The sequence below is a fragment of the Gnatocerus cornutus genome, chromosome 8, assembly GCF_029298725.1.
Source record: "Gnatocerus cornutus isolate USDA-ARS CGAHR chromosome 8, icGnaCorn1.1, whole genome shotgun sequence".
NCBI classification, from domain to species: domain Eukaryota; kingdom Metazoa; phylum Arthropoda; class Insecta; order Coleoptera; family Tenebrionidae; genus Gnatocerus; species Gnatocerus cornutus.
In genome coordinates this window covers 275,451-288,585 of record NC_142240.1, presented here as the reverse complement: position 1 = coordinate 288,585, position 13,135 = coordinate 275,451, and the positions used below count along the sequence as shown (strand labels likewise).

At 44.8% G+C, this 13,135-nt stretch overlaps 1 protein-coding gene across 1 annotated transcript; it reads right to left on the bottom strand.

Moving 5' to 3' along the window:
* Window positions 1-225: 225 nt before the first annotated feature.
* On the bottom strand, window positions 226-2,426 carry LOC148169255 (uncharacterized). Its single transcript, XM_088043520.1, has 2 exons — window positions 1,900-2,426; window positions 226-233 (listed from the first exon to the last, which is right to left on the bottom strand). The coding sequence occupies exons 1-2, from the start codon at window positions 2,288-2,290 to the stop codon at window positions 226-228; spliced, it is 399 nt and encodes a 132-aa protein (XP_087899646.1). The 5' UTR covers window positions 2,291-2,426.
* Window positions 2,427-13,135: the final 10,709 nt, after the last annotated feature.

Sequence of the window (13,135 nt, the reverse complement as noted above, 5' to 3'; positions counted from 1 at the left end):
AGCGCAAGCCGCTTCCTCCAATTCACGGTGAAGACGGAGTCGTCTACACAGATGAGGAGAAAGCTGAGGCTTTTGCGCTAAATCTTGAACGACAATGCAGCCCCAATTGAGAGCATGCAGACCCTGACTTTGTCGAACTGATCGAAAGATGCGTCGAAAGACGTCTCAACCAATTGCGCGCTCCTGAGATTCGACCAGTTTCTCCAGCAGAAGTACGGTCGATGATCAAAAAACTGAAAGTCAGAAAGGCCCCAGGTCCTGATGGCATCAGCAACAAGATGGTACGACAATTTCCTGATCTCGCGGTCATGCATCTTGTCGCCATCTACAACGGAATGCTGCGATTAGTACATTTCCCCGAGAAATGGAAAATCGCCGACGTGATCTTTCTCCCGAAGGGGGGCGGAGCTCAACAGTTTCCACAAAATTATCGCCCAATCAGTCTACTTCCCTGCATGGGGAAAATGGCGGAGAAGGTGATATTGTGGAGACTAAAGGACTTCGAACGAGAACACGACATCATCCCACCGGAGCAATTCGGATTCAGGGATGGACATTCTACCACCGACCAAGTGCTGCGAGTAGTGGAACATGTCACAGACAGTTTCAATCGAAAACGGCACACTGGCGCGGTGTTCTTGGATGTGGCAAAAGCATTCGACAAAGTGTGGCACGAGGGGCTTCTCCACAAGCTACTCGACGCCGGCTTTCCGATCGGTTTGGTGCAAATCATCCGATCATACCTGGAAAACAGGAAATTCCGAGCGAAGATTGGAACAACGAGATCGACAATGAAAGACATCACTTCTGGGGTACCTCAGGGGTCCATACTTTCGCCGTTCTTGTTTGCCATCTTCATGTCAGACGTCCCGAAGCCAGTAGACGCCGATTCCACAACGGCACTCTACGCTGACGACACAGCAGTCTTGGTTCGAAGCGGTTCCGCTGAGACCGTGACTCGCAAACTCCAAGAAAACCTTGACAGGTTGGAGGAGTGGTTCACTCGCTGGAGAATTGAAGTTAACGCTGCCAAAAGCAGCGCGGTACTCTTCACCAAAAAGCGAACCAGGGACAACAGAGTAATAGACCCAGATGGCGAAGTCTTCATGTTCGATACCCCAATCCCATGGAGATCCGAAGCCAAATATCTGGGTGTTACTCTGGATCGAGGAATGACCTGCAAAACTCACACCACTGGTGTGAGGAACAAGGCTTATGGCATCATCTCGCAGATTTATTCCATGATTGGGCGACGCAGTCGTCTCTCGATTGGCAATAAACTCTTGATGTATAAGACCATCGTCCGACCGGTAATGATGTACGCGTCCCCAGCTTGGGGTCACGCTGCAGCGACGCACATCAGACGCCTCCAGAGGGTTCAGAACAAGTTCCTTCGCATTGCACTCAACGCACCATGGTTCGTTCGCAACACCCAGCTTCATGAAGAAGCAAAAATGCCGTCTCTTAAAGACTTTATGCTGGCAACAGCAGAAAAGTACTTCCAAAGAGCGGCTCAACATCGAAACCCACTCGTTCGCGTAGCCGTGGACTACGACGAACAAATTCATCACAAGCACAAGCGCCCGAAAATGGCGCTTGTGAGGTAAGGTACTCTGTATCTCAGGCCGAACAAGTTCGGCACAAATCAGATTTGGTTTAATATTAATTCATTTGTATGTTTCAGACAATCAAGCAGACGGAAGAGTTCATGGCACGTCCCAACACTCTGCAAGCAACAAGTTGCTCCAAGGCGAAAATTTTCAGTTGACTTTCGAACGTTCGTACGTACGGTCGGTCGTTCGGTCGAAGCAAGCAAGCTACTACCTACGTTAATTCTTTTCATTTGATTCATCCGATATCCGAGATGGCGAGAACTAAACAGACGGCTCGTAAATCTACCGGTGGCAAGGCACCTAGAAAACAGTTGGCCACGAAGGCGGCCAGAAAAAGCGCTCCCGCCACCGGAGGTGTCAAGAAACCTCACCGTTACAGGCCCGGTACGGTCGCCCTTCGTGAGATTCGTCGTTATCAAAAGAGCACTGAACTTTTGATCCGCAAGCTGCCTTTCCAACGTCTCGTCCGAGAGATCGCCCAAGATTTCAAGACCGATCTCCGTTTCCAAAGTTCGGCCGTGATGGCACTTCAAGAAGCCAGCGAGGCTTATCTCGTCGGCCTCTTCGAAGACACCAACTTGTGCGCCATCCACGCCAAACGTGTCACCATCATGCCGAAAGACATCCAATTGGCGAGACGCATTCGTGGCGAGAGGGCTTAAATTTCCTCCATCCATCCGATCCGACCATCTAGAATTAACAAATTCTTCATCTTCGAAGGTGTTAAAAGAAGAAAAAAAAAAATCGGTTCTTTTCAGAACCACAATTATTTTCCAACGAATTGAAAATTTATCGTTCGCGCATGCAACTTTTTGAGATTAAAAAAAAAAAAAGTTAGGTTCTGTGATTTATTCACAAAATTCGTACTTACATAAAACGATAAACTTTTGCTTTTTTCTTTCACATTAAATTTTTGTCTTTTTCATTTCATGAAATGTATAAAAAATATTGCCAAATTATCGCCAGTTTCTTTTAACTGAGACTATTTGAAACATTATTATATAATAAAGTTTATCATTCTTTGTAATAACACTGTTTCGACAGTCAAATGAATAGACAAGAAAATCAAATGAAAGTATGTATCTCCTCAACAGAATGTGCATTGTCCAAGCGAATCTTTCGTTCGTTTCTTGAAAATAATTGTGGCCCTGAAAAGGGCCATTTATTTGTATCGATGGTGCCCCTACGTCGATATATACGATCGGAGCACGTTCCCGAAACCACCAGGACGTCGTCGTCGTTGAAAAAATTAAATCATCGTCGTCGACTTTTCACTTCTTTCTCTTGGGTGAAGCGGTTTTTTTCGCTTTGGCGGTGACGGCTTTGGCCGTTTTCGGTTTCGGCGCTTTCGGTTTCTTGGTTGGACCGGCCTTGTTGGATTTCTTCGCTTTCGATGGCGTCTTGGGTTTGACGGGCGATCTGGAGGCGGCGCTGGCTTTCTTTTCGGGAGCGGACGCAGCCTTTCTAGCCTTCGATACGGCGGCAGTTTTCTTAGACTTGGCCGAAGCGGCGGGGGCGGCCTTCTTACCGGCTTTTGAGGCGGATCCTTTTTCGGCGGACGTCGGCGCTGACGCGACGGAACGTTTAGCAACGCCCGTCTTCTTGGATTTCGCCGATGACGACGCGGTCGCAGCGGCAGATCTCTTTTTCGTGGCGGACGGAGCCTTAGCTGCACCGGTGACGGCAGAAGCCAACTTGAACGAACCGGAAGCTCCTTTTCCTTTGGTTTGGACCAACGAACCGGATGCGACGGCGCCCTTAAGGTACTTCTTGATGAAAGGCGCAAATTTTTCCGCGTCGACTTTGTAGTTGGCCGCGACATATTTCTTGATCGCCTGCAACGAAGAACCGCCGCGTTCCTTCAAGCCTTTGATGGCGTTGGTGACCATCTCCGAAGTGGGCGGATGAGAAGGTTTGCTTCTCGGATTTTTGGGCTTCTTCTCCTTCTTCACCGGTGAGGAGCCGGAAGTGGCACCGGCGACCGTCGAAGCTGCTTGATTTTCTACGTCGGCCATATTTTCGTCTATCGCGCGCGCGTTTTTTTCTTTTTATTATAGGTAGGCTTATTCTTCGGTGAAAGAACGAATGAACTTTACAGAACGAATTGGGCGCCAAAGTCAAAGTGTTGGCGCGTTCGAAAACGCGCGGACCGCGGACTAAACGAGAGCCTTCTCGTCGAGTTAGAAAATTCAGTGGGCCTCGAATACAGCTTTCGCGTGATGGCATCGTTCTCTTTACGCGAAGATCACCGCCTCCGGGTGCGGGAACATGAGCGATTCGGTCGGCGATGGCCTCCTGAATAACCTCAAGTTTTCCCGGACGACCAGCCGACCTCCAAAAGCGAACAAGGACCGATCGAACGTCGACTCGAACAAAGACCCTCCGAAACAAGGAGATGACATCCAAGTTCGACGCCGACGTTACGCGTTTTCCACGAATAACAGGAAAGTTCCGCTTTCGACCAGACAAACTTGGAAGCATCCTCTACAAGTTTCACGAACGAATCGGTCGAAAAGTACGTGCGATCTTTTCGAAAATCGCCTCGCAAAGAGACGCAGCACGGATCGGAGCGACGACCGACGAACCTGCAGAGTGTAGGAAAAAAATTCACAAACGGTCGAAGATGACGTCCGAGAAGGTCGAATTTTTTCAAGAACGAAGATAAAACCTTCCCCTTTCGTAGGAGTTGATTTTTGAAAACGATCTTGACGAACAGGTCGGAAAAAAAACGATGTCAATTTCGGACTCGACCATGAGAAACGAATTTGTACGACGAACGGACTTTTCGAACGACTTTTTTCGCAAAATCGACATTTTTTCCTCAAAAATTACCTCACACGACGAAATCCCATCATCGAAACATCACCGAAAACAGTTTTGACGGCGAAATTCTCGTCAATTTAACGAAAATAAAGGGAAAATCAGACGGACCACCGTCGAACATCCAGCGACGGGAACGGACGAGTTTTTTAATTTTTCTTGCCAATTCATTGCGAAAGAAGCAATTTTTCTCGACGAAACCATTTTATAATCATTCAAAAAATACCCAAACACCACAAACCAACAAAAATACGGAAATCTTGCATTGTTTGCATTTTTCAGACACTCTAAATAAAACTACGTCGATGTCGGCGGATTTTCAGTTGGTCGTCGGTCGACAGAAATCCAACGAAATTTTCATTTGTTCTTCTCAAAAACGAAAAACAAACAAATCAACAAAACATTCCCTACTATTAGTCGACATTTCGAGCAGAAACTACGAACGTCGAAAGATTTAAAAAATGAAATATGTAGGTGTGCGTGCGTGCGTACTTACTTGAAACTTTTTTCTTGTTTCATCGTCGCACTGGAACAAATTAAATTTTAATGCAATGTAAACGCGACCACACTTTCGACGAAAACATCTCTATGAATCGAACGACGTCGGAAAAAGAATAAATCGAGAAGAGAACAAATCATGAAACAACACACACCCACCCCGCCCGGCCCGGCCAGAGTGGTGGGAATTTCGATGAATGAACGGACAAAGAAACCAACTCTGTTATCAGTTCTAAGAAAGAAAGCAGGTAGCGGCGGCGGCGAACCTTCGACCGTACTACGGTCAGTTCATGAATTAACCCCGTCCGTTCGGAGTTTATTCATCTCCGGTCCGTGTCGGCGTTTACTTCAAGTGGGTGCTATTTCCATCTAAGCAAGCAAGTGAGTAAGTAAGTTCTCAAATTTTAAATTACGTTAATCGCAAGTGACTCGTTGAGATCGTCAAACGAACAATTTAATTTAACGCCTCATACGAGTTTTTTTTTTTCGTCATTTCGTCGCAAAAAAAAAACTAAAAAACGACTCGCAAAAAAAAATTTTTTTTTTTTTTCTTCTTTTAAATCTTGTACATTTTCTGACATGTGTACCATCGAAAAATGTCACATCCAAACGATCGAACAATCACAAAAAATCGTCAACGTACCATCTTGGAAAATTTTACCAGGCAACGACCATACCACGTTGAAAACTACCGGTTCTCGTCCAGTCTTGTCCGAGCGCTCGTAGCGAACGGACGTGCGATAGAGAGCTCCCCCTCTCAGTGTTTAAGTTGTGACCACAGTGCAAAGTGCCACGTGCCTTGAATAAAGTGAATCGTGTCCCAATTGTTGTTTTAACAACAAGAGGAATTAAACCAAGTTCGATACAGCGCAGGCTGGTTAAGCCTGCACTGACCACCGAAAACATGGCCAGTTCGAGCCTCAACTGGCTGAAGCCGAAGAAAACGGTGAAAAAAGTGAAACAAAAGGTGAGGTACGTGCCAGTACCAATCGACGCTAACCGATATCAACCAATCTCTTCTGATGAAGAGGATGAAGAAGACAACATGGAGACGGAGGAAACATCCTCCAGGACAAAAACCACCGCGACCGCGAACGAAAGGAGACCGCCGCCGATCATCATCCACGGCCGGAACATAACGCACAACCGTCTCAAAGAATTGTTCGCGGATTGCGACAACGGTTACCAGGTCCGTTACACAAGGGAGAAGACCCTTGTGTACCCCAACACAACAGACATCCACACGAAGATGAGAAACAACCTCACGACTGGAAAAGTAGAGTTCCACACGTTCACACCAAAAGGACTCAAAACGTCAACGTTCGTCATTAAGGGTTTGGACAACAACCCTGAGCCCGAATCCGTTCTTGCAGAGCTCAAGAACTGCAAGATCGAAGCCACCAATGTGAGGAAAATGGGGCCCAACACCAAGAGGCCCCATTACATCGCAACAGTGACCGACAGCGAGACTGCCGAGTCACTCAACAAGAAATGTCGGGCGATTCTCAACGTCAGGGTGCGTTTCGAGAAATACCTCAATAAGAAGAAGATGACACAGTGCCACCGGTGCCAGGCATGGGGCCACGGCACGAGGAACTGTAACCTCGAACCGACGTGCGTAAGATGCTCCCAGTACCACTGGACCCGCGACTGCCCCCATAAGCCCGACCCGACGTACATTCCCAAATGTGCCAACTGCGGGAAACAAGGACACGCTGCCTCGCAAACCACGTGCGAGGTCTACATCGCCAAGGTAACCCGCATCGAGGAACTCCAAGAAGAAAGGCGTCAGAAGGTCGCCAACAAGAGGGCTAAATTAGCCCCCGCGCCGATCCCAAAGGTCAATCCGTGGACCCAGCCAAAGAAACCAACAGGTGAGTCCATTGTTTTTACTAATAAATCATTTCCGCCTCTGCCGACGCCTTCAACGAGCGCAGCAAATTCGCCAATTTTAACAAGGCAAACACCAACCAAAACGAAAATTCCAGAAACAAGCAGCATGACAGAATTTTGTAAAATAAACGCCGAAATTTCCAGGCTGAACAAAAATGTAAATATGAAAAATTTGCTCATAATACTTAAAGAACTGAACAATGCACTTGAAAAATGCCAGTCTCAACAAGAAAAGCTGTTCGTCTGCATAGACGTTCTATCCAAAATGGGAGACGCTGGCTATGAGCTGTAAATTGACGATAGTTCACTGGAACGCAAACGGTCTGCATGAAAAAGCTGCGGAATTATTGAATTTTATTAAAAATGGTGGAATTCACATTATGGCAATTAGCGAAACGCGTCTCAAAAGTAAAGATCGGCTTAAATTCACCAATTACACGGTTCTCAGAAAGGACAGAACGGATGTCATTAGGGGAGGTGGGGTTGCTCTCCTAATCCGTAATGACGTCCCCTTTGAACACATTCCCACCCCAAATGTAAGATTCCTCGAAACCCTAACGATTAAGATCGAGAACAACATTTTCATAACATCAGTTTACAACCGACCAATCAACTCAATTAGGGACGCGGATTTAGACATAATCAATAATCTGGGAAGAAAGCAATTAATTCTCGGGGACTTCAATGCGAGACACACAAGCTGGGGTTGTCACGCAAACAATAGTAACGGGTTCAGGCTCTACAATTACGTAGAAAACACAAGCTTGATAATTAACAGAACTGCTGATCCAACTCATTTCCCAATTAACGGCATGACACCTACCTACATTGACTTGACAATCACGAAAAACATGGTAATCTCAGAACCCAGATCAGTGACCGCACTCAACTCGGATCACAATCCTGTGATTCTTGAGATTCCTGACATGACAATCAAAGACAAAACAATCCAAATCAATTCCTATAAACAAACCAACTGGCCCCTCTTCCGCAAAACCCTTGACAGACATGTTGAACTGACGGAAATCATTGGCACGAAAGATGATCTTGATAAACAGATTGAACTGTTCATTAAGGCCATCCAGAAGGCCAAAGACCAAGTCACGACGACGAAAACAATAAATCCTTTTCGAGACGAAATTCCGAAAGCAACCATAGAGAAAATAAAACTCAAGAACCGAATCAGAAAACTGTACCAAAGAACACGAGACCCATTTTTCAAAAACCAAGCATCTGAATTAACCAGAGAAATTAAACAAGAAATAAAAGAATTCAGACAGAACAAATGGGAAACAAAACTTGGCAAATTAAATCCGCACGATAATTCTCTATGGAAAATGACAAAAGCTCTCAAAAGACGATTTACCCCCATCTCTATCCTTAAATCCAATAACAACACAGCATTTAATAATGTGGAAAAAGCAAACACACTGGCAACATATTATGAAACGATCCACACAAGTGATAATCACAACACACCCGAACAAACAGAAATAATTGAAACAGTAAACTCTTTCAATAGTGACAATTCCCAGATAGACGCGCCTACGGCCGTCAAACCCACAGAAATCGCAAAAATCATAAGCACTTTACCGAATAACAAAGCCCCGGGAAATGACGGCATTGAAAACAGAATACTGAAAAATCTTACAGCGAAAGCTGTAAAACAACTAACGAATATAATAAATGCCATGCTTAATCTTTGTATCTTCCCGGAAAAACTTAAAGTAGCAGATGTCATCCCCATTTTGAAACCGGGGAAAAACCCCAATGCACCAAACGCATACAGACCAATTAGCCTTCTACCAACAATATCAAAAGTTGCGGAAAAGGTAATCCAAAAACGAATTAATAAGCACATTAAAGAAAACAAAATTTTACCGCCAGAGCAATTTGGTTTTCGGGAACGACATAATACCACACAGCAAGTCCTCAGACTAATAAATGACATAACCAATAATTACAACACGAAAAGCATAACAGCAATGACATGTCTTGATATTGAAAAAGCATTTGATAAAGTCTGGACAAAAGGACTAATTTACAAAATGATTCAATTGAAGTTCCCGACGCACATTACTAAATTAATAAACTCGTACTTAACAGAGAGAAAGTTCAGAGTAAAGGTAGAAGGCGAAAAGTCGGAAATGAAATCAATAAATGCGGGAGTCCCACAAGGCTCAGTGCTTGGGCCAATACTATTTAATATTTACATTCATGACATCACTAAATTCGCACAAACCAATTTAGCTTTGTACGCGGACGACACCGCCATCTACGCTAAGTCTCATTCGGGTCAGGTCGCACTCAAACAAGTTCAGATCCACATTAATCAACTCGAGAAATTCTACGCGAAATGGAAGATTAAACTCAACGCGGACAAAACGGAAACGGTCATTTTTGCAAAAAGATTCACCGGGCTAAAGATCAATAAAAAACTAAAGGTAGGGGACAGTGAAATTGAAATTAAGAACTCTGTGAAATATCTAGGAGTCACCCTAGACAAAAGGCTAAACCTAAATGAACACATAAAGAAAACGAGACAAAAAGGTGAAGCCGTCCTCAAGCAATTGTACCCATTGTTGGTCAAAAACAACTATCTAAACACGAAAAATAAGTTGCTTCTGTACAAATGCATCTTACGCCCCATCATAACATACGCAGCGCCCATCTACCGGCACAAACCACACACTCCACTAATTCCTTTGCAAAGATTTCAAAATAAATGCTTAAGACTTGCCCTTAACGCAGACAGATACACTCCGCTCCGTCAACTTCATCAGGACGCGAATCTTCCACTCCTACACCATTACACCCATTCCCTTTCCGATAAATTCTACGAGAAGCAGGTGCGGCACGTACCTCTTCTCAAACAATCCCTCAAACACCCAGCAGGAACTCACAAGTTCCCGCACTCGGGTGTCCCCAATCTAGACCGGATAATCCGCTGAATTCTGTTACAGGCAAAAGGCAGCGGAAGAAGAACCGTAAACGGCAATCGACCAGCCACTGACCATATCGGAACAGGAGTCCAGGAGCCCCCTGGAACATCAATCCGAGGATCAGGAGTCCCCGGAGCCCCCTGAAACCTCACCACTAGACCATACCGAACCAGGAGCCCAGGAGCTCCCTGGAAACAGAAACCGGACCGGAAGTCCCAAGACCTCTTTGAGGTCAACACTGTAAATAGTTTTTTTAAATATCCTTTGTACATAGTAGATAATAAGGTTAGGGTTTTTACTAAAATTTCATTTTCCCTAAATTAAGGTAACCGATAAGTAGGCTAAACACCACAAATGTATGCAACCAAGGTTGCCGGTGAGCCATAAAATAAATGTAATATCTTAGATTGTATAATAAATGTAGGCTAGGTTAAGGCATCAGCGCCACACATTAGCATAAGTTAATCTTAAGTGTGATATGTATTATCTTAGTGATTGCATGCGTAACTTCAACCGAATAAAAATCCTGTTGAATTTGAATTTGGTTCTCGTCCGATCACCGAAGTCAAGCAACGTCGGGCGCGGTCAGTACTTGGATGGGTGACCGCTTGGGAACACCGCGTGCCGTTGTCTCTACTCTTTTCTTTTTTTATTAACATTTCTGATGTCAAACTTTTTTTAAATATATTTTTCACTATTTATATTTTCTCTCAGGAACTTATATAGTATGAAGACGAAAATTTTTAATTCGTTCGAGTTGAATTTGTGGTTCTGAAAAGAACCGATTTTTTTTCTTTTTTTTCCAACCAACTTCCAAGCTGCTCGAGGAGGATTTATTTTGAACTGGTGTATTTGGTGACGGCCTTGGTTCCTTCAGAAACGGCGTGCTTCGCCAATTCACCGGGCAAAAGAAGACGCACCGCCGTCTGGATCTCCCTGCTGGTTATGGTCGAACGTTTGTTGTAATGAGCGAGGCGACTGGCTTCAGCAGCTATACGTTCGAAGATGTCGTTCACGAAACTGTTCATGATAGACATAGCCTTGCTGGAGATACCGGTATCGGGATGGACCTGCTTCAACACCTTGTAAATGTAGATGGCGTAACTCTCCTTCCTCCTGCGCTTCTTTTTCTTGTCGCTCTTCGAGATGTTCTTTTGAGCTTTTCCGGCCTTCTTGGCCGCCTTACCGCTGGTCTTGGGTGGCATTCTCTTCTAGTCGTCGAGTTAAAAAAACGTTTAAAAACAGAAAACGAGACAGACACGACGTGCACGTTACGACGAGTATACTCGATCTAAAACGCCGCACACCTAAAATCCCTCTATTTATAACGAGCGAGCGACAAACAGGCGCTCCGCCTTAGTTCGTCGTTCGACCATTGCCCTAACGAGATGGCGCTGTACCGACCATATAAATTTCTAGCCTTCTCCGCGTTCGGCATTTATTTCAAGCCGTACGTTTGTCAGTGCGCTTCGTGTCAGTCGCAGTAGGTGTTTTGCTGTTTATATCGTATAACAACATGTCCGGAAGAGGAAAAGGAGGTAAAGTGAAGGGAAAGGCGAAGTCTCGTTCCAGTCGTGCCGGACTTCAGTTTCCCGTCGGCAGAATTCATCGTCTTCTGCGTAAAGGAAACTACGCCGAAAGAGTGGGTGCAGGTGCTCCCGTTTATTTGGCGGCCGTAATGGAATATCTAGCCGCCGAAGTTCTCGAATTGGCAGGAAACGCCGCCAGAGATAACAAGAAAACCCGTATCATTCCGAGACATCTTCAATTGGCTATAAGGAACGACGAGGAGTTAAACAAGCTCCTTTCCGGCGTTACCATCGCCCAAGGTGGTGTCTTGCCCAACATCCAGGCGGTGTTGTTGCCCAAGAAGACCGAAAAGAAGCCTTAAATTTAATTCTTCGCCGCCGTCATCTCGAACGAAAAACAAAAACTTTTCTAAAAACCATCTTCACATCGGCCCTTCTCAGGGCCAAAAATTCAACTCGAACGAATTGATTTTTTCGCCAAAATACAACAACCTATGAGAATCATGTTAAAAAGTCTTTTAGATATTTTAAAGTTAAACCGATCAACTAATTCATTAAACGAACGTAGACTGAACGGAAGATTTTCGATTACATTCAACCAAGAAAGATGATTTTTACGACTTTTCATCGTAATTTTTAGAAAAATTCAATGCCCGACTAAAGCACGAACTCGACAACTCTATCTATAATAATTTATTGATTATCTAATTCAAGAAACATTCCGATTCGTCGTAAATTTCTTCACATTTCGCACATTAATCTGTTAAGAACATACACACACACACACCGGTCGCCTATACGTGCTCTCCGTCTCGATAATTTCTTGCAGCAGCAGTCGTCAGCGGTGAGCCGTAATACTACAATCAATCGTTTTATTTGCTATGAGATTTTGTTTCAAGTCACGTCTGAGGAGAGTAACTCTACCCCATATTGGACATAACCTCAAATATACTCTTCGTGGCAAAAACGTTCTTTTAACGATGGTCATTCTAACCTAAAACTGCTGTCAAAATTGTCAAAGTCGCCGCCTGGATCACAAATTAAAATGATCACTCACTCCGTACGATTTTCATTTCGATTTGAAGACAAACACACAATTGAGCAACATATTTAATTCGTTTGATTTATTTTGTGGTTCTGAAAAGAACCGTTTTTTTTTGTTTGTTTGTTTGCTTGCCTGCGGGGGGTTTGTTGTTATTCCTCTGAGGATGCGGATACACGTCATAAAATGATAAAATTAACCGCCGAAACCGTAAAGGGTACGACCTTGACGTTTCAGGGCGTAGACGACGTCCATGGCGGTGACGGTCTTACGTTTTGCGTGTTCGGTGTAAGTTACGGCGTCACGGATGACGTTCTCGAGGAAGACCTTCAACACACCTCTGGTTTCTTCGTAGATGAGACCGGAAATACGTTTCACACCACCACGACGAGCCAATCTTCTGATCGCCGGTTTCGTTATACCTTGGATGTTATCGCGTAGAACTTTGCGATGACGTTTGGCGCCACCTTTTCCCAATCCTTTGCCACCTTTACCACGACCGGTCATCTTGATAAAATTAGGAAATTCTTCGTACAAAACGACGTAGCTTCGACCAAGTTCGTTATGGAACTAACGTCAAAATTTCATTCCGCGGGACTATTTATAAGTTACGGCAGCTCCACCTCGCGTTAAAAACGAATCCACCAATGGCGTCGCCGTATGACTCATCGAGTTTATAAAACGGCCGTTGGCGCGACGAAAATTTTCACTCTGAGTCCAGCATCGGAACGAGTAGGGTCACGCCTTCTTGTTTCCTTCAGCGATCCAGAACTTCCACTCGAGGCATTCGCAGCGAAA